This window comes from Nicotiana tabacum, chromosome 22 (genome assembly GCF_000715075.1).
Source record: "Nicotiana tabacum cultivar K326 chromosome 22, ASM71507v2, whole genome shotgun sequence".
In the NCBI taxonomy this organism is placed as follows: domain Eukaryota; kingdom Viridiplantae; phylum Streptophyta; class Magnoliopsida; order Solanales; family Solanaceae; genus Nicotiana; species Nicotiana tabacum.
The window spans coordinates 156,949,565-156,976,128 of NC_134101.1; the positions used below are offsets into that span (position 1 = coordinate 156,949,565).

The 26,564-nt window shown below is 38.3% G+C and overlaps 1 protein-coding gene and 1 pseudogene across 1 annotated transcript; both read right to left on the minus strand.

Annotated features, from left to right (window-relative positions):
* Positions 1–260: 260 nt before the first annotated feature.
* On the minus strand, positions 261–12,428 carry LOC107819765 (putative F-box protein At2g36090; annotated as a pseudogene).
* A 3,905-nt stretch (positions 12,429–16,333) lies between these two features.
* LOC142176125 (uncharacterized) lies at positions 16,334–26,183 on the minus strand. The gene is made up of 6 exons (XM_075243197.1): positions 26,025–26,183; positions 18,426–18,821; positions 17,863–18,108; positions 17,665–17,724; positions 17,139–17,451; positions 16,334–16,710 (listed from the first exon to the last, which is right to left on the minus strand). Exons 1-6 carry the CDS (start codon positions 26,181–26,183, stop codon positions 16,334–16,336), a joined length of 1,551 nt encoding a protein of 516 aa, XP_075099298.1.
* Positions 26,184–26,564: the final 381 nt, after the last annotated feature.

Genomic DNA, 26,564 nt, shown 5'->3' on the forward strand with positions numbered 1-26,564 from the left:
AGGCTACAAGTTTAAAGATCATCACCTAAAAGATTCGTCAGCTCGCCTGCTAGTTTCATGCCAACATAAACTGTGACAATTAGTCCCTTCGGTAACGTCCAATATACTAAATTGGAACAATACACAGAAGATTAGCACGACACATACACAAGATTGCATTTAAAATTGCATTTACATCAAACACCAGAGAGGAGAGAGCTGTCAAGATGACCAAAAATTTACACATAACATTGAATAAAAAAAAAACATAAACACTCATGTCACCACAAATAGAAACAAACCGTGATGCAGGTCATAATACCTCCTAATATATAAAGCCTATCTAACCTGCTTTCATTTCTCATCTTTTCCTCCCTTAGCTCATTTTGCACCTTTGAGTACAGTTGACATGATTCGAGCACTTCGTTATAATTCTTGCTCCGATTGCAGCTCAATGCTTCCTTGAGAACAAGCAAACTGTTTCTACCATTTACATGAGCACCTTCCATATCTCCCAATTGCATGCTTACTTCTGTCAGTTTGAGAGTAGTCGCGACACCTCCCTCTTCTGTATAGATCACTCTGAATTTCATGAGGAGGATACACTCCACAGCTTGACAAGGAAGAATGTCCTTAGCAGGAAGAACTGAACCGAAACGAAGCACAAAATCCTTATCTGTTGGCCAATGTTTTTGCCCTCCAAGGGAACTCCAGCTTGAGAGATTAGCAGCCTGTTTTATTTTTGTATTCACAATAATCCAACTGAGCTGTATTCCGTCATGGAGCTCTTGCCAGATCTTACCATCTTTCCTCTCTTTCTCCATACATGTAATTGGAGGCAATCCGTCTGAAACTGATAGAGTGACTTCCCCCACATGTTCGTCATCTCTAGTGGAGTACGTGAAAAGATCGATTCGAAATGGACAGCTGTAAAACCAACAGGGGGAACCGTTTGCATTAGGAATGCCCCAAAGGACTTTTGAGCATATTGTTTTATCTTTGTGTCGTAAATCCACGATAGAGACAATCTGCTGGAGCAACAATTTCGAATTCGTCCATGTCACCATAGTATTCAGCTTCAGTCAGTTCTTCAGGATACTCGAGATACTCATTCCATCGAAATTCAGGCACTTCTTTGTTCACAATAAGGGGGAAGCAATCAGCATAGAATTTTTTAAATCCACCAATAGAAGATATTAAACTTTTGACGTCATCCCTGTTGGTTGAAGGCCACATAGAAGAGCATACTGTTTAACCAAAAATCTGAGTCTTTGGTCAAAGCTAAAAAGAAATTCGGGTTACTGATAATCAGGAGACAAAAATAAAATACTTTTGAGAACGATGGTAAAGAAGCAAATAGATGTGTATTTCAATAAATTCTCAATAGTATTCCGTGTCCTTACAAATGATGATACTTCTTCCTTTTATAGATAATTCTAGGTAAAGGAATGAAGCCTCAGCTTTAATGATATAATCATGAGTAATAAATGATATTAAATAAGCCGTTATACAATCATTCCTATTAAATACCAATTTCGTAACGTATCAAGTATTTAATAATGAATTTGGACTCCTTTCTGTCACCAGATCTTTGCTTTCAATGCCTTCTATCCGTTGGCTGTAAATGATTTAAATTGGTACGAGACTCGTATCTATACGTCGTCTCGTGCCTATTTAAATTCTTCTTCCCGTGGCTGTTTCCATCCGTGCCTCTTAGTCAATTGTTGCGCTTTGACCATTTAACTAATCCACGTGTCATGTCACATCATCTTTTAATATAAACTCAGTTTTTTTCCAATACAGATAGTCCCCCCACTTTCCATTTTTTTATCAATTAAATAATTGGGAAGTGGATCTTCATGTAAAAGGAATTTTTGCCACAATTAATGCTCATGACAGTACTAACGTCTCAGCAGTCTTTTCCATTTAATGTTCTGCCCATGTGTCATTTTCTAATTGATTCCGCTATTCATACCCTTTTTCGAGACTTCTTCATTCTCACTATTTACGAAGTGATAGCTGCCTTTATTATAGGCTTTTCATCATTACACTTAAAAAGTTGACGGTTCCCATTTTACACATAACTTTGTCTTCCTTTGTCTTCTTCACAAATCTTCAGCACATACTTCCTTCTTAACAATGTCTTCTTCAAACCCTAACCGTAAAAAAGTTCCAATTCTAGATCAATTCCCCAACGCCCCTGTTAGACACAGAAGAGGCGGAGGAGGTAGGCTTCGAACAGGGTTAGAATCTACGCGAGGCGGCTCCTCTAGTTCTTCTTCAAGGAGTTCTATCCCAAAAGCCCCTTCTTCCTAAAAGTAGGGAAATTCTTGATCCTTCTCAAGAACCCTCAGTTGATGATATAGTTCCCGGCGATTTGTCTTTTGAAAGTGACAAAACGTCTCTTCAAAAACAAATTAAAAATTTAGAAAGAGCCGATACTTACCCAACAATAGTAACCGAGCTTACAATCCCCACCATAAGAAGAGATTGTAACTGGAAGGATAGTCTCCGAATGTCAATTCCTTCCCCAAATCAAAGAATTTCCTCTTTTAGAAGTGGGTATTCTTCTGTTTACACTTACCCCTTCACTTTAGGTTTTAATCCTCCGATTGACCCAGTTATTCTCGATTTTTATCGTTTCTTTACAATTTGTTTGGCCCAAATCGGTCCATTGGTGTGGAGAACAGTGGCTTGTTTGAGATATTTATCCTCCAAGGCCAATGTCAATTTCACCTTTTCTCACCTCATTCATCTATATCATCCTAACTTAATACGCCATGGGGTTTTTACCTTAACTGCAAGGAGCAAAAAAGTTTTGGTAAATCCTGAGGATGACAAAGATCGTGGATGGTATATCCGTTACGTTGTTGTCCGTACAGTGGACTTGATTGGCGAAACAAATATTCCCTTCCCTGAGAAGTGGAATTTTGAACGTAGGTTTCCTTTTATTTACCGTACCTACTTTTGAGAATTTCAAAAGAAAGTTGTTTTTAACCTCGTCCCTTCTTGGTTTTTTGTAGCAACCATGGGAGATGTGGAATCTATTCCCAACTTTCGTGGTTGGGTAGACTCACTTTTGAAGATTGCTTCTAGGGAGCAGAGAACTTGGAAATCAATTTCTTCCTTACATGGCTGGAAAGTCAAAACACATGGTATCCCCCCTTTTATATGAATAATTTTTTTACATGTTAAGCACTTTTTCCTCAACTTTAATCATGTATATCCATCCTTTAATCAGGATTTGGCATTAGAGGAATGACGGCTGAAGTAGCTATGGCCATTCGCATGTCTGCGAATGCTGCTCTTGATTTGGATAAGGCTCGAGCCTTGCTGCCTAAAAGGAAAGCTACAAAGGAAAGTTCTGAAGAAGAAGAGGGGGGTACCTCCCTAATTACCAGGCCAAGGGTCAGGAGACGAATAATCATTGATGATGAAATTGAAAACACTCCTGCTCGTACCTCCGCCACCGAGCCTGTTTTGATTCAATCTGATGAGGACGCCGAACCAAGAGATAATAATGAGTCAATTCAGCATCTTTTTGACAGTGGTTTCGGGAGTGGCGAGCTCGGCCCTGTTTTTGATGAAGCTCCTTTTTCCTCATTTGTTCCTATTTCCTCCATTCCTCTGCCAGCCGTAAGTATTTCTTTACCAGTTTTGATGACTTCCGTTCTTTTGCCAGTTTCTACCGCTCCTATATCCGTTCCCTTGGCTGTTTCTACCACACCTGCTTCCGATCCGGTGTTGGTTTCTACATCTTTTCCTTCCATTCCTTCCACTGCTCCTCTTCCCTATGTTCATCATACAGAGACAGGTTCTAGCAGTGGAAGTATGACTATGAGAAGTGTTACTTTGGAGGTTCCTGCCAATCATAGCCTCTTGAGGAAGACCGGCAGAGCCAATGTTTGGCTCGAACCTCTAATTGGAGATATTGAGAAGAAGAAGATGGAGAGCCATAGTTGCTTAACTCTGATGAATGACGTAGTTCATTCTACTTTGAAGGTATTTTTACCAACAAGTTTTTTTTTAATTATCTTCAATCTCTCATTTCCATGACTTACCTCTGTAGGATAACCTTATTGGCACGGAATTAATGGGAAGAATTTCCCTACTGGAAAGAAAAGCTTGTGAGTCTGAAAAGACTGTCCACGAGGCCGAGGAAATAGCTAGGGGAGCCCAGCTTGAAGCAACCAATTGGAAGGAGCAGTTCGAGAATGCTCAAGGGACCATAGAGGAGTTGCAAGAAGATAAAAATCTCCTGGAGCAGCAAAACCGTGGTTTAACTTCTGAACTGGCAACTGTCAAAGCCTCTTCAAGCCAATTGAAAAGAGATAAAGAGCTTTTGGAATGCTCTTTGTCAGAACAATTATCCAGGGCTAGTGAAGAAGTTAGAGAGCTGAAGGCACTTTTGGCTAGGAAGGAAGAATATGCAGGAGAGTTAGTGCAAAGTTTGACTCAAGCTCAGGCTGACTTACAGACTTCTTCTGACGAGATTCATGCCTTGAAGAGTTCTTATGCTTCTCTTGAAGCTTCCCTTGATTCCCATTTAGCTGAATATCAAATCTTAAAAAATGATCTTGCTATGTGGGAAAAGGAATATGGACTTCTAGAGGAAAATTTTAACATAGAAGTGAGTTGGGCTTTCCTGAAATCTCGTCGTGATTCTTTGACGGAAGCTGCTCAAGAAGGTTTTGACTTGCAGTCTGAACTGGCCAAAGTCATAGATACCATCGAGAAAAGCCAACAGTCTACTGATACTCCTTCTCCTTCACTTGAAGTTCCTGGAACAGAAAAACTTTTAAATGAAGAAGTGAATACTGCAACAATTGGGATTACAATTCCTGCTTCAGCTGAAAATGTTGCAATTCCAGCTTCAGAGGGTGAAACTTCTATGACCCAGTCTGTGGAAGTTGAAGCTTCCGTGACTCTTGTTTCCCTCATTGATCCTAACATTTCAAGCTCTGCTGAAATCGTTCCTGTTGCTGCTTCTTCAGAAGTTGCCATCGTGCCTGTGGCTGAAAGTGAAATAAATATTGCAACTTCTGATGTGCTAACCTCTTCAATTGGATGATGGTTTTATCCCTTAGTTTTTAAGGTATTTTTTGGTGAAAGTCCCCAGTTATCATAATGGGGCACTTGTATAAATTTTTATTGACTAAGTTTCTACTTAGTCTTTTTAATTATATTAAGAAGTTTTGTTAGTACTTCAATGTGTTCTATTCTTGCCTTTTCCTTACTTATTTAGGACTTATAGAATAGTTTAGCATTTTTATCCTTTGAAAATGCTTTATGATTCTTCTCATGACTTATTAACATGAGGCTTATAAAAGAGGGCCCTTTTATTTTATCGACACTTAATGAAGAAGACGTCTCAACTTCATAATGGTGTTATAATACGATGAAAGTAATAGGAAAACACACGTTTTGTATGAAACAACTTTGGCAAGTTTTTATTCATAAACTTTTAACAAGTGTTTGACTGTTACATGTATTACAATACATCTACAACTTTCTCGTAACTGTTTTTCTTGTAACAGATTTGTAAATAACATAAAATAAACAAGGTTTTTCTTCATAACCTGTTTCAGTACATAGTCATGACCCTATCTTTATATGTTAAGAAGGGTTTGAGAGGTGACTCTGTTGTTCTCATGAATGCTGAAGACTTCGTAACTTTTTCTCAACACTTGCTTCTTTGTGGCCGATTTTTGTTCGATACTCGTATCTGTTTCTCTACACATATTTGTGTATAATATGTAGTCCCCCAAGTGTTTGAGCGGTGAAGTATGAAGCCTCGAACACTTGTTTATTTCTTTTACTTTGGCCCTTTTCCTGAAACAAAAAGATATACGGGACTCGACGGTGCGATTATAAATGAAGACTGCCTAACTCGTGTGTATTTCCATCAGATTAATTGTAACCCTGGGCTAGGAATTTAAGAATACTCCATTTTGCCTTGCAGGTTGTGACTCATCATTTGGCACGAGTTAGGATATTTTGCCTAGCATCTAAAATCGTTAGTAAAATATTAATAAACCAAGAGAGAAATTTTAACATGATGATACCTGACCGTAGGTACATTCTTAAAAGTAATATCTTTTTAAGTGGACAGCATTCCAATGTGAGGGTAAAACTTTACCATCCAGTGTTTCCAACTGGTATGCTCCTTTTCCCGCAATGCCACGGACTTTGTATGGTCCTTCCCATGTTGGACTTAGCTTTCCTGAGTTAGCAGCTTTTGCAGATTGGAACACCTTTTTAAGCACGAAGTCCCCAATTTTGAAAAATCTGAGGCGTGCTTTCCTATTGTAATATCGTTCTATTACTTGCTTTTGTGCTGCCATCCTTATCAAAGCAGCTTCTCTTCTTCCTTCAAGTAAATCTAGGATAACCCGCATCTCTTCATTATTAGATTCCTCTGTTGCCTGATCGTATCGTGTGCTTGGCTCACCTATTTCAACTGGAATTAAGGCTTCCGTACCATAAACCATCGAAAATGGTATTTCTCCAGTGCCTGTTTTGGTCGTTGTACGATAAGCCCATAGTACTCCAGGTAACACCTCAAGCCAATTACCTTTTGAATCTTGTAACCTCTTTTTCAAGTTATTGATAATAACTTTGTTAGTTGATTCTGCTTGTCCATTCCCCACTGGATGATATGGCGTAGACGTTATTCTTTTGATCTGCCAACTTCGAAGAAATTCTGTAACTTGTGCTCCAATGAATTGTGGTCCATTGTCACACACGATCTCCTTTGGTACTCCAAAGCGGCATATTATATTTCGCCATATGAAGTTTATAACTTCTTTTTCTCGTACCTGTTTAAATGCCCCTGCTTCTACCCATTTAGTGAAATAATCTGTAAGTACAAGTAGAAATTTTACCTGACCTTTTGCTTGTGGAAGTGGACCTACGATATTCATTCCCCATTTCATAAAGGGCCAAGGGGCTAAAACATGATGTAGTAACTCAGCTGGTCTGTGCATATTATTGTCGTACCTTTGACATTTATCACATTTGGACACGAAACTGGTTACCTCTTCTTCCATCTTAGGCCAATAATATCCTGTGCGAATTAACGTTCTTACCAGTGACCGTCCTCCTGCGTGATTCCCACAATGTCCTTCATGTACTTCTCTCATGACATATTCGGTTTGAGAGGGACCGAGACACCTTGCTAGTGGTCCGCCGAACATCTTTCGATAAAGATTACCTTGATATAAACAATATCGTGCAGCTTTTTTGCGAAGCGCGTAAGCCTTTCCTTTGTCATTAGGCACGGTTTCGTGCTGTAAAAAGGCAACAATTTCATTTCTCCAATCCCATATTAGATGATTAAAATTTACCTCGTTTTTATCAGGTTCAAGAACGGAATGAAATAGATGTATGACTGAAGCATCTGTATTGTTTGCCACGTCTGCTGCGGATGCAAGGTTTGCTAAAGCATCTGCCTCTACATTCTCATCTCTTGGGATCTGCACTACTTTCCAAGTTTGGAATTGCTTTATTAACTCCCGTACCTTTGCGAGGTATTCTTGCATTCGTGACTCTGTGGCTGTATAAGTCCCCAGCATCTGATTAACCACGAGTTGAGAATCACTCTTGATTATAATTTGTGTTATGCCGAGTTCTCATGCCAATTCTAAACCTGCAATTACAGCCTCATACTCTGCTTCATTGTTAGTTATAGAATGACATTTTTTAGCCTGTCTAATGGTCTCACCCGCAGGTGGTACGAGGACTATTCCTAAGCCTGCCCCTTTTACATTAGATGAACCGTTAGTGTATAAAACCCAAGTCCCCGGGTTCGCACCATTAAAAACTAATAATTCTTTTTCTGCTTCTAAATGCATCCCCTGGCTAAAATCAGCCACGAAATCAGCTAGTACTTGAGACTTTATAGTGGTCCTGGGTTGATAAATAACTTCATACTCACTTAGTTCTATAGCCCATTTTGCTAATCTTCCTGAAAGTTCGTGTTTATGCAAAATATTTTGAAGTGGAAAAGCAGTAACTACTATAATGGGATGACATTGAAAATAAGGTCTTAACTTTCTAGATGCCATGATCAAAGCTAATGCTAATTTTTCTAGCTGTGGGTATCGTGTCTCAGCTTCCAATAAGGACTTACTTACATAATAAATAGGAGATTGTTTACCTTGGTCCTCGCGGACTAAAACAGCACTTACTGCGACTTCAGATACGGCCAGATAAATGAGAAGTTTTTCCCCCACCTTCGGTTTTGTCAACAACGGTGGTTTTGACAAATAAGCTTTCAAATTTCTAAGGGCTTGTTGACAATCTTCATTCCATTCAAAATGATCTTGCTTTTTAAGTGCAGAGAAAAACTTAAAACACCTTTCCGAGGATTTGGAAATAAATCTCCCCAAAGCTGCAATTCTTCCCGTTAATCTTTGTACTTCCTTTTTATTAGTAAGTATATCCGGGATTTCTTCTATTTCTTTGATCTGAGAAGGATTCACTTCAATACCACGATTAGAAACAAGAAAATCCAAAAACTTACCTGATGCAACACCAAATGCACATTTTTCTGGGTTGAGTTTCATATTAAATTTTCGCAAAATTTCAAAAGTAACAGATAGATGAGAAATATGGTCGTGAGATTGCTGGGTTTTGACGAGCATATCGTCTATATATACCTCCATTGTTTTCCCTAAATGTTCTTGGAACATTTTGGTGACCAACCTTTGATAGGTTGCCCCAGCATTTTTGAGGCCAAAGGGCATTACTTTATAACAGTAAGTCCCCCTGTCTGTGATGAAAGAAGTTTTTTCTTCATCACCGGGATCCATTTTAATTTGATTATATCCTGAGTATGCATCTAAAAAATTTAAAAGTTCATGACCTGCGGTTGCATCAATTGGTTGGTCTATATGCGGTAAGGGAAAGGAATCTTTTGGACAGGCTTTATTTAAATCGGTATAATCTACACAAACACGCCACTTACCATTTTTCTTGGGTACGACTACCGTATTAGCTAACCAAGTAGGATATTTTACCTCACGGATTGATCTGCTTTTTAATAATTTTTGGACTTCCTCCTGAATCACCTGGTTCTTGAAAGCACCTTGTTTCCGTTTCTTTTGCTTTATTGGTGTGAAAGAAGGGTCCTCATTGAGTTTCTGAGTCACCACATTTGGTGGAATCTCTGTCATGTCAGCGTGGGACCAAGCAAAGCAGTCTAAGTTAGCTTTTAAAAATTCGATTATCATACCTCGCATGTTCGTGCTTAAATTGGCCCCGACATAAACCTTCCGTTCAGGCCATTGATCAAATAACATCACTGACTCAAATTCTTCAATTGTCGTTTTGATGCTTTCATTTTCTTCAGGTTCTTGAATTGTGTCAGGTCTTGAGTCCAAATCCGTCTTTTCCTGTTCAGTTGAAGTTTGATCTTTTTTACCTTAAACTATTTCTTGTAATTGCTACTTTTCTTTATTCTCAACGCTCGTACTTGTTACAGCGTTGACACTTTTAGCCATCTGCTGATCCCCACGAATTTGGCAAATTCCCCATGGTGATGGGAATTTAATAACCTGATGTAGAGTTGATGGGACAGCGTCCATATCGTGTATCCATGGTCTCCCCATGATCATATTGTAGGCCATTTCCATATCAACTACCTGAAATTTAGTTTCCTTCACAACACCCATAGCAAAAGTTGTTAGAAATACCTCACCTTTTGTTACTACACTTGAATTGTCAAAGCCTGACAAGGTATGCGCCTTGGGTATCATTTTGTCTTCAGCTTGTATTTCTCGTAGTACCCTTAGTAATATAATATTTATAGAACTCACTAGATCAATCAAAACTCGTTTTACATTAGTATCATGTACAAGTAAAGATATTACCAGTGCGTCATTATGTGGAGTTGTCACTTCTTCGATATCTGCGTCATCGAACGAAATACTTTCATTTTCAAGGACCTGCCGCACCCGTTTCCCGTGTGTAATTGTTACCTTAGAAACCTTGTTGGAGGCTGTGTAGGTTACGCCGTGAGTGTCCTATCCCCCGCTTATGACATTCACTGTCCTCTTGGGTGAAGGAGGTTGTGGTGGCTCTTATCTGTTTTTCATATAAGCTTGTTTTCCTTTCTCACTAAATAACTCAGTGAGGTACCTTTGCTTCAATAAATGATCCACTTCACTCTGCAGGAATCTGCATTCTGAAGTTTTGTGCCCGTGATCGTTGTGAAATTCGCACCAATGATCCGGATTGCGTCTACTTGGATTTGACCGCATCTCTTTTGGCCACCGTACCTTATCTCCCATGCTTCTTAAAACAGCTACGAGCTCGGAGGTAGAGACATTAAAATTATATCCACTGAATCGTGCCTTTAAACTCCTGTCATCATCTCGTGATTCTTGTCTATTCCGATCATTCCTGAACTTTGAAGAAGAGCCAGAATCCCGGTTCCTTGATTTTTGATCATATTGCTGGCTATCTTGTTTCGACCGTGGGTCCTTTCCTGTGGGTCCCATATATGGATCGTACCTGTTTTTACCTAATCTTTTTTCGGTTTCTGACCTTCGGGTACCGCCTCTTTCTTCATGATGGAGCTTAGGTACGGTATCTTCTTCGATTCACAGCTTCGTGCTATACTTGTTGTAAATATCATTCCATGTGGTTGCAGGAAATTCTCGAAGACTTTCTTTGAGTCGTCTTGTGGCTTCAGAACTTTTGTCATTTAAATTACTTGCAAAAGCTATAGAAGCCCAATTGTCAGGCACACGAGGTAGAGTCATTCTTTCACGCTGGAATCTATCAACGAAGTTTCTAAGCAACTCCGAATCCCCTTGTTTGATTTTGAAAATATCTTCCATCCTTTTCTCAACCTTTTGTGCTCCCGAATGTGCTTTAATAAAAGAATCTGCAAGCTCAGCAAAAGAATTAATAGAATTTTCAGATAAAAGAGAATACCAGGTTAATGCACCCTTGGTGAGTGTTTCTCCAAATTTCTTGACCAATACTGATTCAATTTCTTGTTTGGTCAAGTCGTTGCCTTTTACGCCGGTTGTAAATGCAGTCACGTGGTCACGTGGGTCTGTAGTACCATCATATTTCGGGATGTCAGACATTTTGAACTTTTTCGGAATTGGAAGGGGAGCAGCACTAGGCTTCCATGGTTGTTGTGAGTATTTGTCCATGTCTACTCCTTTTATTACAGGTGGAACTCCAGGGATTTGTTCAATACGCTCATTTTGTTCCTTAAGCTGTTTCTGCAAGGTTAGTACTAAATTTTGCAAATACGAATTATTTAAATTACCTGGTCCCCCTTCATGTGGTTCACTGGGGGTTGCTCCATTTTCAGAATTATCAAGACCAGAACGGGGGTTCTCCAATGTATTATTATTAGGAGTTGGTGTAGGTGGCGCAGCAGGCAATCGACTAACAAGTGCCTGAAGAGCTTTGCCGACCTGTGCATCAATTAGCTTTTGCAAAGCTTCAGTTGTAACTCCTTCAAAATGTTCAGATTGCTCTTGTTGATCAGCACGGGATTCAGTAACAGGAGTGCCTTCACGAGATTGACGTGGTGAATTTAGAGGAGAGGGAACCACGTTATCTTGATTTTGATGTATTTGATTCTCATGGTTTCCCAATGTGTTATTACTATTGTTGTCGACGTTGTTGTTTGACATGGTGACGCCAATAGATAAGATATAGCTTAAAAGGAAAGATTATCAGATTCCCGGCAACGGAACCAATTTGTTTAACCAAAAATCTGAGTCTTTGGTCAAAGCTAAAAAGAAATTCGGGTTACTGATAATCAGGAGACAAAAATAAAATACTTTTGAGAACGATGGTAAAGAAGCAAATAGATGTGTATTTCAATAAATTCTCAATAGTATTCTGTGTCCTTACAAATGATGATACTTCTTCCTTTTATAGATAATTCTAGGTAAAGGAATGAAGCCTCAGCTTTAATGATATAATCATGAGTAATAAATGATATTAAATAAGTCGTTATACAATCATTCCTATTAAATACCAATTTCGTAACGTATCAAATATTTAATAATGAATTTGGACTCCTTTCTGTCACCAGATCTTTGCTTTCAATGCCTTCTATCCGTTGGCTGTAAATGATTTAAATTGGTACGAGACTCGTATCTATACGTCGTCTCGTGCCTATTTAAATTCTTCTTCCCGTGGCTGTTTCCATCCGTGCCTCTTAGTCAATTGCTGCGCTTTGACCATTAACTAATCCACGTGTCATGCCACATCATCTTTTAATATAAACTCAGTTTTTTTCCAATACACATACATTTTCCCATAGCTTCTCTTCCTTGGAAATCGAGGAGAAGGCTTCACAGGCACATGCAGCACTAGCCAAAGTTGCACCATCAAGACGCCTAAGTATGTCGTAGAATAGATCACTACTTAAAGATCCCATGCTTTCAGCAGATGCAACTGATGGAGCCATAATTTCTCAGGTCATCTGAAAGAAAATCAGAAAAAAGAAGATTAAGCAGATTTAAAAAAGGCAGGTGATCTTATAGAATGACCAGGAAATAGTAGTGAGCGTCCCAATGCCTCAAGTTGCAAATCCCAGCTCATACATCTAAAGTCACAAAGACCTCCCACACGAAGCAATCAACTACAAGTCAACCGTTCCAGCTCATGCGTCTAATACATATTAAAAATGATATATGTTTCTCACTTATCAATTACAATTAGATGATGCAAATTACCAGAAGCTCAAAATAGTTCAACTTAAGAAGGATTAATCTAGGATGTATGTTCAAATAAGGCTCCCAGGTTTAAATTTTTAAGTCATCCTTTAGATACAATACTGCACCATTCAACATGTATGTGATTTTGTGAACGTTCTGTAAATATGGGAAGCCACGGCACTTCTTCAGAATCTAGGATAATGTAGTTTCACAAGTTTTACTTTAGGTTCAGATAGACATTTGAGTAATCTTAAATAGGATCAAAATAAGCTATGAAAACAGGGAAGACGTCTGGTTTCACAAAATATTAGATTCCTTACCTCTTTCTTCTTGCGCCAAATCAATGTTCATATTCTTGAAAAGATATCTCTTGATACTAAAATATAGAATAACATGTGACCCTCCTCTATGCTTTTCCAATGACTTTAGATTCTTAAAAATGCAAAATCATAGTTGTTGGAATCTTATGATACACAATAATTATCCCACACCATAGTCCAATACAAGCACCAATCGATATGAATCTTACGGCAATACCTATTAAATGTGTGAATCTCATATGTACCTTACAATTCTGACATTATCTTATTATATACTCCCTCTGTTTCAATTTATGTGAACCTATTTTCTTTTTGGTCCGTTCCAAAAAGAATGAACCCTTTCTAAATTTGGTAACAATTTAGCTTAAACTTACAACTCTACCCTTAATGAGAAGCTTTTATAATCACACAAATATTCTGGGGCCCATTTGGACTTGTTTAGGACCACAAATTCCAAAGATCTTCATTTTTTTCTTAAACTCCGTGCACAATCAAACAAGTTCACATAAATTGGAACGGATGAAGTACATTATTTGAGTGATTGTGGATTTTCTTGAGTAACATCATGGTGGCTCATCATGTGACAATGTTGATATTGATAATAAGAAGGCCAACAAATTAAGTTCAATGCTGTTTTTTTGCTCGTTTGTCATCATTCCCACTTTTATACTATTATATCTTGACCTTGACCACATTAATCTTTCCCAAAACGGTATATTCCATATTTTAGGTGGGCTATCAATAAGGAATGGTTGTTTATTAACAACAATGTCATTTCAATTTCTTTTTCCGTTCTGCACTTCATCTTATAATACCTTGATACAATATAAAACGAGACTAACAACTATGTTTTTGCCAAATAACTGACACGCCATAAGTTACACGTAAGATCCATCGAAATTCCGGTATTTGCACTTTCTTTTTACCTTCTTAAAAGAAAAGTGTGGCTGCAAATCCCATCCTAGCTCAGACCTCTATGCTTTTTACCATCCACTGCAATAATCTTTATGCCTTTACAGTCACAAAATCATAACCATCCTAGCGTCTTTTCTAAGACACAAACGCAAAAGACCTTTATGGTCAAGCATTGTTAATTTTTAAAAGCAGTATATTTGTGAACCGTTATGCCCTTCAGAGCAGAGAAAGCCTCATTAATGCAATTATATCTGAAAGGCTATCTCTAATAAATACCTACAAGTTAGTACACACAAATGACAATTGCAGTTTAATTGACCATGTGACTGGTATCCAACTCCTTTTTTGGCATAAGGATGTAAGATACACGAGCTTGCAATTCAGACTCATCCTGCTTCTAGAGTAACATTGCCAATTATGTACAAGGTTATCTCTATTTTAACACCCAATAATACTTGACTGAATGTTAGCTGATCTAAATGATGCTGCACTTATCATTATGGAAATCCAATTCCGTGCATATCCCCTAGATGTTATGAGTACGAGAGGAATTTCATACTAAAACTCAAGTCGTGTAGTGTACAATTTTTTCATGTTCACACTATACTGAGGGGAACACTGATTGTTTAGTAGTATCATGTTTTGAGCTCTCTTGGACAGCTAGCAACACTTGGAACCTCCTAAGAACTTAAAACTTGGCTGACAACTGGCTATAACTTCGATCATAAGCTGACATAACTTCCACACTTATGGCTGGTTCAAAAGTAATTAGATTCCCAAATCTTAGTCAAGGAGATCTTAGTTTTCAAGAACTTTCATGAGCTACATCAAGTGGCAATATGTGTCCATTTCATTTGACACAACCAAATGAAGGAAGATCTAATTATGAAGGACAACTAGGAAGGAATTTTATAGCCAGATTTCAGGATGTTGTATGCTAAGTCGCTAAAAAGCTGACACCGGTTTATTTGTGAAGTTTGAAAAGGTGGAATGTGTGGTGGTATTACCCCTCGTCCCATTTTGGGGTTATGTTTTTTGTAAGAGCATGTCCCCAGGTTTTTTGGGGCTTTAGAATGACAATCAGTTTAAGACTAAATTCATACTTAGTTTTAACCTAATATTATAAAGTTTTCGTTTTAACTTAATTCTTTTGAGTTTCTGTTACACTCTTTTAATAATTTGCCTTGTTTCTTTTCTTTTCTTTTCTTTTTTTTTTTTGGCAATCCGCTAGGCAAGCGCCTAGGGCTAGTTTTTATTAATAAAAGAAAAGAAAAATACAACAATTAGGAAGTGTACAAATAAGGGGGACAATAGCATCGGTTTTGTTACCCATATGTCTTGGCTATATAATCACTCATATGCGCCTCACATTGTCTTATGATGGCAGCCTCGTGTAGAGGATTCATGGGGTAGCTGCCGGCAAAGTCTCACGAGGGCATATAATCTCATAGCCGTGTGGATAATTTCCAAAGGCATAGGACCAAGGTAACACAAACTGGGCTAAACCTTACCTTACTATTCCTATAAGTCCAAGGTCTTGTTTTTAATACGTGGGATTTTGTTTTACCCTTTTGACTTTTTGCATTTTAGAAATGCTTAATTAACTTCATGGATTTTTGAATCAAATATAAATTATAAAAGAGAGCCCTTTTATATACGACACTTAATGAAGAAGACGTCTCAACTTCATAAAGGTGTAATCATACGAAAAGAGAAATAGGAACACTCATGTTTCTTGGAATAACTTTGAGAAAAGTTTTCATTCGAACTTGTCAAGCTTGAATAATACCTTACATGTATTTAATTATCTTCTATAACTCTTCCGTAACTGTTTTCTTTTACAACAGATTTGTAAAAAAGAAAAAAAATCCAAGGATTTCTTTATGACCCATGGCTAAATACTGCCTTTAACCTAAACATTCGTTGAAATTTGTATCCACGAGTGTATTCTTGACAGGTTTTTCGATCAGGCTTGCGTTTTTGGCTCGTGACTTTGCTTTGAACTTGATATTTATTGAGTAGACTTTAGGCTTGACTTGAAATTTAATTGTTTCAGCCTTCTTTGCCTTCCTTATACATATATCATATGTATATTATATAGTCCCCCAAGTGTTTGAGCTTTGAAGTATGAAATTTCGAGCACTTGATTATTCCTTCCATGCGGTCCTTTTCCTGAAAAGGAAAAACATACGAGACTCGGAGATACGATTTTAGATGAAAATTGCTTAACCCATTTAAATTTCCATCAGAATAGTTGTAACCCTAAACCGGGAATTATGTTCTTTCCTCGTATCTTTCAGGTCGTAATTCATCATTTAGTGTGGGCTAGCTTTTTGCCTATCATCTAAAATCGTTAGTACAACTTTAATAATTCAAAAATAAAATTCGTGAGTGGGGATACCTGACTGTTGGTATTTCCTTCTCTTAGAAGTAGTATTTCTTCAAATTAACATCATTCCAATTTGAAGGTAGAATCTTGTCATCCAAAGATTCAAGCTCGTATGCTCCTTTTCTTGCGATACCATAAATCTTGTAAGGCCCTTCCCAATTTGGACTCAACTTTCCTACATTGGTTGCCCCCGTGGATTGGAAAACTTTCTTGAGTACGTAGTCCCCAATCTTGAAGTATCTAAGACGAGCTTTCCGATTGTAATAGCGCTCAATAACTTGTTTTTGTGATGTCATCCTTATTAATGTGGTTTCCCTCCTTTCTTCAAGTAAATCCAGGTTTACCCGCATCTCTTCTTCGTTCAACTCTTTAGTAGCTTGAGTATATCTCGTACTTGGCTCCCCAATTTTGACTGGAATTAAGGCTTCAGCTCCGTATACAAGTGAAAATGGTGTTTCTCCCGTAGTTGTTTTTGATGTTGTTCGGTAAGCCCACAAGACTCTGGGTAATACTTCTGGCCAATTGCCCTTTGATTCCTCCAGTCTTTTCTTCAAATTGTTGATAATGACTTTATTCATTGATTCAGCTTGTCCATTACCCACCGGATGGTAAGGTGTCGAGGTAATCCTTTAATTTGCCACCTTTGGAAGAATTCTATGATTTGTGCACCTATGAATTGTGGGCCATTATCACATACGATCTCCTTCGGCACCCCAAATCGGCATATGATGTTTCTCCAGATATAATCTCTGACCTCTTTTTCTTGCACCTGTTTGAAGGCTCCTGCTTCTACCCACTTAGTAAAATAGTCAGTGAGTACTAACAAAAATCTTACCTTACCTTTTGCTTGTGGTAGTGCACCTACAATATCCATCCTCCACTTCATAAAAGGCCATAGTGCAATAACTGGATGTAATAATTCAGCTGGCTGATGCATGTTGTTGCCATATCTTTGGTACCTATCACATTTAGCCACGAAGCTTTCCGCTTCTTCTTCCATTTTTGGCCAGTAATAGCGAGCTCTAATTATGGTTTTCACTAAAGATCTCCCTTCGGCGTGATTTCCATAGAGTTCCTCGTGTATTTCTTTCATCACATATTCCATTTGAGAAGGCCCGAGACATCTTGCTAGAGGATCATCGAACATTTTTCGCTATAAATTGCCATGATTTAAACAGTAACGAGCAGCTTTTTGGCGAAGTGCTTGAGCCTTTTTCTTATCTTCAGGTAGTATTCCATACTGCAAAAAATTGACAATCTCGTTTCTCCAATCCCAAGTTAGATAATTATAATTCACCTCGTTTTTGTCTTGATCAAGCACTAAATGAAATAAATGTATCATGGAAGTGTTTTCTTAATTTGTTACTTCCACAGCGGATACAAGATTAGCAAGACCATCTGCCTTAGCATTTTCTTTCCTTGGTATCTGTGTGATTTTCCAAGTTTGGAATTATCTAAACAGATCTCGTGCCTTTTCCAGGTATTGTTGTATCCTTGTTTCTCTAGCTGTATAAGTCCCTTGCATTTGATTAACAACGAGCTGCGAGTCGCTTTTGATTATGACCTGCTTTATTCCGAGCTCTCGCGCCAATTCTAAACCTGCAATGGCAGCTTCATATTCCGCCTCATTATTAGTGATTGGATGACATTTTATTGCTTGTCGTATGGTTTCACCCGCAGGTGGTACCAGGACAATGCCTAGGCCTGCTCCTTTTACATTTGATGAACCGTCAGTTAATAAGGTCCAGACACCTGGATTAGATCTGTTAAAAACCTGCAATTCTTTTCTTCCTCCAACTGTATCCCCTGGCTAAAATCAGTTAAAACTTGTAACTTTATTGCAGTTCTAGGTTGACATATAATGTCATATTCGCTTAGTTTTATAGCCCACTTGGCTAATCTACCCGATAACTCTTGTTTATGCAATATATTACGTAAGGGGTAGGCGGTTACTACAGAGATAGGATGACATTGGAAGTAAGGTCTCAATTTTCTAGATGTCATAATTAAGGTTAATGCAAGTTTCTCTAAATGAGGATATCGAGTCTCAGCATCTAGCAAAGATTTGCTAACATAATAAATCGGTGATTGTTTACCTTGGTCTTCTCAAACTAGTACAGCACTTACCGCTACTGCTGAAACTGCAAGGTAGATAAGCAATTTCTCCCCATCTTTCGGTTTGGCTAGAAATGGTGGATTTGATAGGTACGCCTTTAAATTTTTAAGCGCTTGTTGAAATTCTTTAGACCATTCAAATTGGTTTTGCTTTTTTAAATCTGAAAAGAACTTGAAGCACTTTTCTAATGATTTGGAAATAAACCTCCCCAAGGCTTTTATTCTTCCTGTCAGCCTTTGAACTTCTTTTTTACTCGTGAGTATATCTAGAATTTCTTCAATGGCTTTAATCTGCGCAGGATTTACTTCAATGCCACTGTTAGAAATAAGAAATCCCAAGAACTTACCTGATGATACACCAAATGCACATTTCTCAGGATTTAACTTCATGTTAAATTTGCGAAGAATCTGAAATATATCAGTCAATTGTTGAATATGTTCCCATGTTTGTTGTGATTTGATCAGCATATCATCTATATACACTTCCATGGTTTTTCCTAGGTGTTCTTGGAACATTTTGGTCACTAGCCTTTGGTATGTGGCCCTATCATTCTTTAAACCAAAAGGCATAACTTTGTAACAGTAAGTCCTTCTGTCTGTGATAAAGGAAGTTTTTTCTTCATCTAGACGATCCATTTTAATCTGATTATATCCTGAATAGGCATCTAAAAAACTTAATAATTTATGCCCTGCAGTAGCATCAATTATTTGATATATATGCGGTAATGGAAAATAATATTTAGGACAAGCCTTATTTAGATCAGTATAATCTACACAAACTCGCCACTTACCATTCTTTTTGGGTACTACTACAGTATTAGCCAACCAATCTAGATATTTTACCTCGCGGATGGACCCGATTTTTAAAAGTTTTTGCACCTTATCTTGAATCACATGATTCTTGAAGGAGCCTTGCTTCCTTTTCTTTTGTTTGACAGGTGGGTATGATAGGTCTTCATTTAATTTATGAGTCATTACCTCTGGTGGTATACCTGTCATATCTGAATGGGACCAAGCAAAACAATCTGTGTTAGCCTTTAAAAATTCAATCAACTTACGTTTCATCTCTGGACTGAGGTTGGTTCCAATGTAGACTTTTCTGTCGGGCCAATGTACAAATAGTACCACAACTTCCAATTCCTCGATCGTTGTTTTGATATTTTCATTTTCTTCTGGTTCCTGAATATTATCGGGCCTCGAATCTATATCCGGTTGCCCATCTTCAGTTGAGGTTCGTGTTGCTGCATCCTCAACTGAATTCTGTGATTGATATTTTTCATCACTTTTGCATTTGAATCTGCCACAGAATTAATGCTTCGTGAAGCTTGTTTATGAACACGGATTTGTCGTATACCCCCATTATGATGGAAACTTGATAACTTGATGATACCTGACCGTAGGTACATTCTTAAAAGTAATATCTTTTTAAGTGGACAGCATTCCAATGTGAGGGTAAAACTTTACCATCCAGTGTTTCCAACTGGTATGCTCCTTTTCCCGCAATGCCACGGACTTTGTATGGTCCTTCCCATGTTGGACTTAGCTTTCCTGAGTTAGCAGCTTTTGCAGATTGGAACACCTTTTTAAGCACGAAGTCCCCAATTTTGAAAAATCTGAGGCGTGCTTTCCTATTGTAATATCGTTCTATTACTTGCTTTTGTGCTGCCATCCTTATCAAAGCAGCTTCTCTTCTTCCTTCAAGTAAATCTAGGATAACCCGCATCTCTTCATTATTAGATTCCTCTGTTGCCTGATCGTATCGTGTGCTTGGCTCACCTATTTCAACTGGAATTAAGGCTTCCGTACCATAAACCATCGAAAATGGTATTTCTCCAGTGCCTGTTTTGGTCGTTGTACGATAAGCCCATAGTACTCCAGGTAACACCTCAAGCCAATTACCTTTTGAATCTTGTAACCTCTTTTTCAAGTTATTGATAATAACTTTGTTAGTTGATTCTGCTTGTCCATTCCCCACTGGATGATATGGCGTAGACGTTATTCTTTTGATCTGCCAACTTCGAAGAAATTCTGTAACTTGTGCTCCAATGAATTGTGGTCCATTGTCACACACGATCTCCTTTGGTACTCCAAAGCGGCATATTATATTTCGCCATATGAAGTTTATAACTTCTTTTTCTCGTACCTGTTTAAATGCCCCTGCTTCTACCCATTTAGTGAAATAATCTGTAAGTACAAGTAGAAATTTTACCTGACCTTTTGCTTGTGGAAGTGGACCTACGATATTCATTCCCCATTTCATAAAGGGCCAAGGGGCTAAAACATGATGTAGTAACTCAGCTGGTCTGTGCATATTATTGTCGTACCTTTGACATTTATCACATTTGGACACGAAACTGGTTACCTCTTCTTCCATCTTAGGCCAATAATATCCTGTGCGAATTAACGTTCTTACCAGTGACCGTCCTCCTGCGTGATTCCCACAATGTCCTTCATGTACTTCTCTCATGACATATTCGGTTTGAGAGGGACCGAGACACCTTGCTAGTGGTCCGCCGAACATCTTTCGATAAAGATTACCTTGATATAAACAATATCGTGCAGCTTTTTTGCGAAGCGCGTAAGCCTTTCCTTTGTCATTAGGCACGGTTTCGTGCTGTAAAAAGGCAACAATTTCATTTCTCCAATCCCATATTAGATGATTAAAATTTACCTCGTTTTTATCAGGTTCAAGAACGGAATGAAATAGATGTATGACTGAAGCATCTGTATTGTTTGCCACGTCTGCTGCGGATGCAAGGTTTGCTAAAGCATCTGCCTCTACATTCTCATCTCTTGGGATCTGCACTACTTTCCAAGTTTGGAATTGCTTTATTAACTCCCGTACCTTTGCGAGGTATTCTTGCATTCGTGACTCTGTGGCTGTATAAGTCCCCAGCATCTGATTAACCACGAGTTGAGAATCACTCTTGATTATAATTTGTGTTATGCCGAGTTCTCATGCCAATTCTAAACCTGCAATTACAGCCTCATACTCTGCTTCATTGTTAGTTATAGAATGACATTTTTTAGCCTGTCTAATGGTCTCACCCGCAGGTGGTACGAGGACTATTCCTAAGCCTGCCCCTTTTACATTAGATGAACCGTTAGTGTATAAAACCCAAGTCCCCGGGTTCGCACCATTAAAAACTAATAATTCTTTTTCTGCTTCTAAATGCATCCCCTGGCTAAAATCAGCCACGAAATCAGCTAGTACTTGAGACTTTATAGTGGTCCTGGGTTGATAAATAACTTCATACTCACTTAGTTCTATAGCCCATTTTGCTAATCTTCCTGAAAGTTCGTGTTTATGCAAAATATTTTGAAGTGGAAAAGCAGTAACTACTATAATGGGATGACATTGAAAATAAGGTCTTAACTTTCTAGATGCCATGATCAAAGCTAATGCTAATTTTTCTAGCTGTGGGTATCGTGTCTCAGCTTCCAATAAGGACTTACTTACATAATAAATAGGAGATTGTTTACCTTGGTCCTCGCGGACTAAAACAGCACTTACTGCGACTTCAGATACGGCCAGATAAATGAGAAGTTTTTCCCCCACCTTCGGTTTTGTCAACAACGGTGGTTTTGACAAATAAGCTTTCAAATTTCTAAGGGCTTGTTGACAATCTTCATTCCATTCAAAATGATCTTGCTTTTTAAGTGCAGAGAAAAACTTAAAACACCTTTCCGAGGATTTGGAAATAAATCTCCCCAAAGCTGCAATTCTTCCCGTTAATCTTTGTACTTCCTTTTTATTAGTAAGTATATCCGGGATTTCTTCTATTTCTTTGATCTGAGAAGGATTCACTTCAATACCACGATTAGAAACAAGAAAATCCAAAAACTTACCTGATGCAACACCAAATGCACATTTTTCTGGGTTGAGTTTCATATTAAATTTTCGCAAAATTTCAAAAGTAACAGATAGATGAGAAATATGGTCGTGAGATTGCTGGGTTTTGACGAGCATATCGTCTATATATACCTCCATTGTTTTCCCTAAATGTTCTTGGAACATTTTGGTGACCAACCTTTGATAGGTTGCCCCAGCATTTTTGAGGCCAAAGGGCATTACTTTATAACAGTAAGTCCCCCTGTCTGTGATGAAAGAAGTTTTTTCTTCATCACCGGGATCCATTTTAATTTGATTATATCCTGAGTATGCATCTAAAAAATTTAAAAGTTCATGACCTGCGGTTGCATCAATTGGTTGGTCTATATGCGGTAAGGGAAAGGAATCTTTTGGACAGGCTTTATTTAAATCGGTATAATCTACACAAACACGCCACTTACCATTTTTCTTGGGTACGACTACCGTATTAGCTAACCAAGTAGGATATTTTACCTCACGGATTGATCTGCTTTTTAATAATTTTTGGACTTCCTCCTGAATCACCTGGTTCTTGAAAGCACCTTGTTTCCGTTTCTTTTGCTTTATTGGTGTGAAAGAAGGGTCCTCATTGAGTTTCTGAGTCACCACATTTGGTGGAATCTCTGTCATGTCAGCGTGGGACCAAGCAAAGCAGTCTAAGTTAGCTTTTAAAAATTCGATTATCATACCTCGCATGTTCGTGCTTAAATTGGCCCCGACATAAACCTTCCGTTCAGGCCATTGATCAAATAACATCACTGACTCAAATTCTTCAATTGTCGTTTTGATGCTTTCATTTTCTTCAGGTTCTTGAATTGTGTCAGGTCTTGAGTCCAAATCCGTCTTTTCCTGTTCAGTTGAAGTTTGATCTTTTTTACCTTAAACTATTTCTTGTAATTGCTACTTTTCTTTATTCTCAACGCTCGTACTTGTTACAGCGTTGACACTTTTAGCCATCTGCTGATCCCCACGAATTTGGCAAATTCCCCATGGTGATGGGAATTTAATAACCTGATGTAGAGTTGATGGGACAGCGTCCATATCGTGTATCCATGGTCTCCCCATGATCATATTGTAGGCCATTTCCATATCAACTACCTGAAATTTAGTTTCCTTCACAACACCCATAGCAAAAGTTGTTAGAAATACCTCACCTTTTGTTACTACACTTGAATTGTCAAAGCCTGACAAGGTATGCGCCTTGGGTATCATTTTGTCTTCAGCTTGTATTTCTCGTAGTACCCTTAGTAATATAATATTTATAGAACTCACTAGATCAATCAAAACTCGTTTTACATTAGTATCATGTACAAGTAAAGATATTACCAGTGCGTCATTATGTGGAGTTGTCACTTCTTCGATATCTGCGTCATCGAACGAAATACTTTCATTTTCAAGGACCTGCCGCACCCGTTTCCCGTGTGTAATTGTTACCTTAGAAACCTTGTTGGAGGCTGTGTAGGTTACGCCGTGAGTGTCCTATCCCCCGCTTATGACATTCACTGTCCTCTTGGGTGAAGGAGGTTGTGGTGGCTCTTATCTGTTTTTCATATAAGCTTGTTTTCCTTTCTCACTAAATAACTCAGTGAGGTACCTTTGCTTCAATAAATGATCCACTTCACTCTGCAGGAATCTGCATTCTGAAGTTTTGTGCCCGTGATCGTTGTGAAATTCGCACCAATGATCCGGATTGCGTCTACTTGGATTTGACCGCATCTCTTTTGGCCACCGTACCTTATCTCCCATGCTTCTTAAAACAGCTACGAGCTCGGAGGTAGAGACATTAAAATTATATCCACTGAATCGTGCCTTTAAACTCCTGTCATCATCTCGTGATTCTTGTCTATTCCGATCATTCCTGAACTTTGAAGAAGAGCCAGAATCCCGGTTCCTTGATTTTTGATCATATTGCTGGCTATCTTGTTTCGACCGTGGGTCCTTTCCTGTGGGTCCCATATATGGATCGTACCTGTTTTTACCTAATCTTTTTTCGGTTTCTGACCTTCGGGTACCGCCTCTTTCTTCATGATGGAGCTTAGGTACGGTATCTTCTTCGATTCACAGCTTCGTGCTATACTTGTTGTAAATATCATTCCATGTGGTTGCAGGAAATTCTCGAAGACTTTCTTTGAGTCGTCTTGTGGCTTCAGAACTTTTGTCATTTAAATTACTTGCAAAAGCTATAGAAGCCCAATTGTCAGGCACACGAGGTAGAGTCATTCTTTCACGCTGGAATCTATCAACGAAGTTTCTAAGCAACTCCGAATCCCCTTGTTTGATTTTGAAAATATCTTCCATCCTTTTCTCAACCTTTTGTGCTCCCGAATGTGCTTTAATAAAAGAATCTGCAAGCTCAGCAAAAGAATTAATAGAATTTTCAGATAAAAGAGAATACCAGGTTAATGCACCCTTGGTGAGTGTTTCTCCAAATTTCTTGACCAATACTGATTCAATTTCTTGTTTGGTCAAGTCGTTGCCTTTTACGCCGGTTGTAAATGCAGTCACGTGGTCACGTGGGTCTGTAGTACCATCATATTTCGGGATGTCAGACATTTTGAACTTTTTCGGAATTGGAAGGGGAGCAGCACTAGGCTTCCATGGTTGTTGTGAGTATTTGTCCATGTCTACTCCTTTTATTACAGGTGGAACTCCAGGGATTTGTTCAATACGCTCATTTTGTTCCTTAAGCTGTTTCTGCAAGGTTAGTACTAAATTTTGCAAATACGAATTATTTAAATTACCTGGTCCCCCTTCATGTGGTTCACTGGGGGTTGCTCCATTTTCAGAATTATCAAGACCAGAACGGGGGTTCTCCAATGTATTATTATTAGGAGTTGGTGTAGGTGGCGCAGCAGGCAATCGACTAACAAGTGCCTGAAGAGCTTTGCCGACCTGTGCATCAATTAGCTTTTGCAAAGCTTCAGTTGTAACTCCTTCAAAATGTTCAGATTGCTCTTGTTGATCAGCACGGGATTCAGTAACAGGAGTGCCTTCACGAGATTGACGTGGTGAATTTAGAGGAGAGGGAACCACGTTATCTTGATTTTGATGTATTTGATTCTCATGGTTTCCCAATGTGTTATTACTATTGTTGTCGACGTTGTTGTTTGACATGGTGACGCCAATAGATAAGATATAGCTTAAAAGGAAAGATTATCAGATTCCCGGCAACGGAACCAATTTGTTTAACCAAAAATCTGAGTCTTTGGTCAAAGCTAAAAAGAAATTCGGGTTACTGATAATCAGGAGACAAAAATAAAATACTTTTGAGAACGATGGTAAAGAAGCAAATAGATGTGTATTTCAATAAATTCTCAATAGTATTCTGTGTCCTTACAAATGATGATACTTCTTCCTTTTATAGATAATTCTAGGTAAAGGAATGAAGCCTCAGCTTTAATGATATAATCATGAGTAATAAATGATATTAAATAAGTCGTTATACAATCATTCCTATTAAATACCAATTTCGTAACGTATCAAATATTTAATAATGAATTTGGACTCCTTTCTGTCACCAGATCTTTGCTTTCAATGCCTTCTATCCGTTGGCTGTAAATGATTTAAATTGGTACGAGACTCGTATCTATACGTCGTCTCGTGCCTATTTAAATTCTTCTTCCCGTGGCTGTTTCCATCCGTGCCTCTTAGTCAATTGCTGCGCTTTGACCATTAACTAATCCACGTGTCATGCCACATCATCTTTTAATATAAACTCAGTTTTTTTCCAATACACATACATTTTCCCATAGCTTCTCTTCCTTGGAAATCGAGGAGAAGGCTTCACAGGCACATGCAGCACTAGCCAAAGTTGCACCATCAAGACGCCTAAGTATGTCGTAGAATAGATCACTACTTAAAGATCCCATGCTTTCAGCAGATGCAACTGATGGAGCCATAATTTCTCAGGTCATCTGAAAGAAAATCAGAAAAAAGAAGATTAAGCAGATTTAAAAAAGGCAGGTGATCTTATAGAATGACCAGGAAATAGTAGTGAGCGTCCCAATGCCTCAAGTTGCAAATCCCAGCTCATACATCTAAAGTCACAAAGACCTCCCACACGAAGCAATCAACTACAAGTCAACCGTTCCAGCTCATGCGTCTAATACATATTAAAAATGATATATGTTTCTCACTTATCAATTACAATTAGATGATGCAAATTACCAGAAGCTCAAAATAGTTCAACTTAAGAAGGATTAATCTAGGATGTATGTTCAAATAAGGCTCCCAGGTTTAAATTTTTAAGTCATCCTTTAGATACAATACTGCACCATTCA

Bases quoted from the DNA above. Each gene is read 5' to 3' on its own strand.
- LOC142176125 (XM_075243197.1), bottom strand. From the start codon at position 26,183: ATGGCTCCATCAGTTGCATCTGCTGAAAGCATGGGATCTTTAAGTAGT. The intron at 18,109-18,425 runs GTAAGTGCTGTA...AACTGATTTTAG, and splicing joins TTGCAGTTTCAGCAGTAGCG to CCAGGGGATACAGTTGGAGG. The intron at 16,711-17,138 runs GTAAGGTAAGAT...CCTTAATTCCAG, and splicing joins TGCACTACCACAAGCAAAAG to TCAAAATTGGGGAGCCAAGT.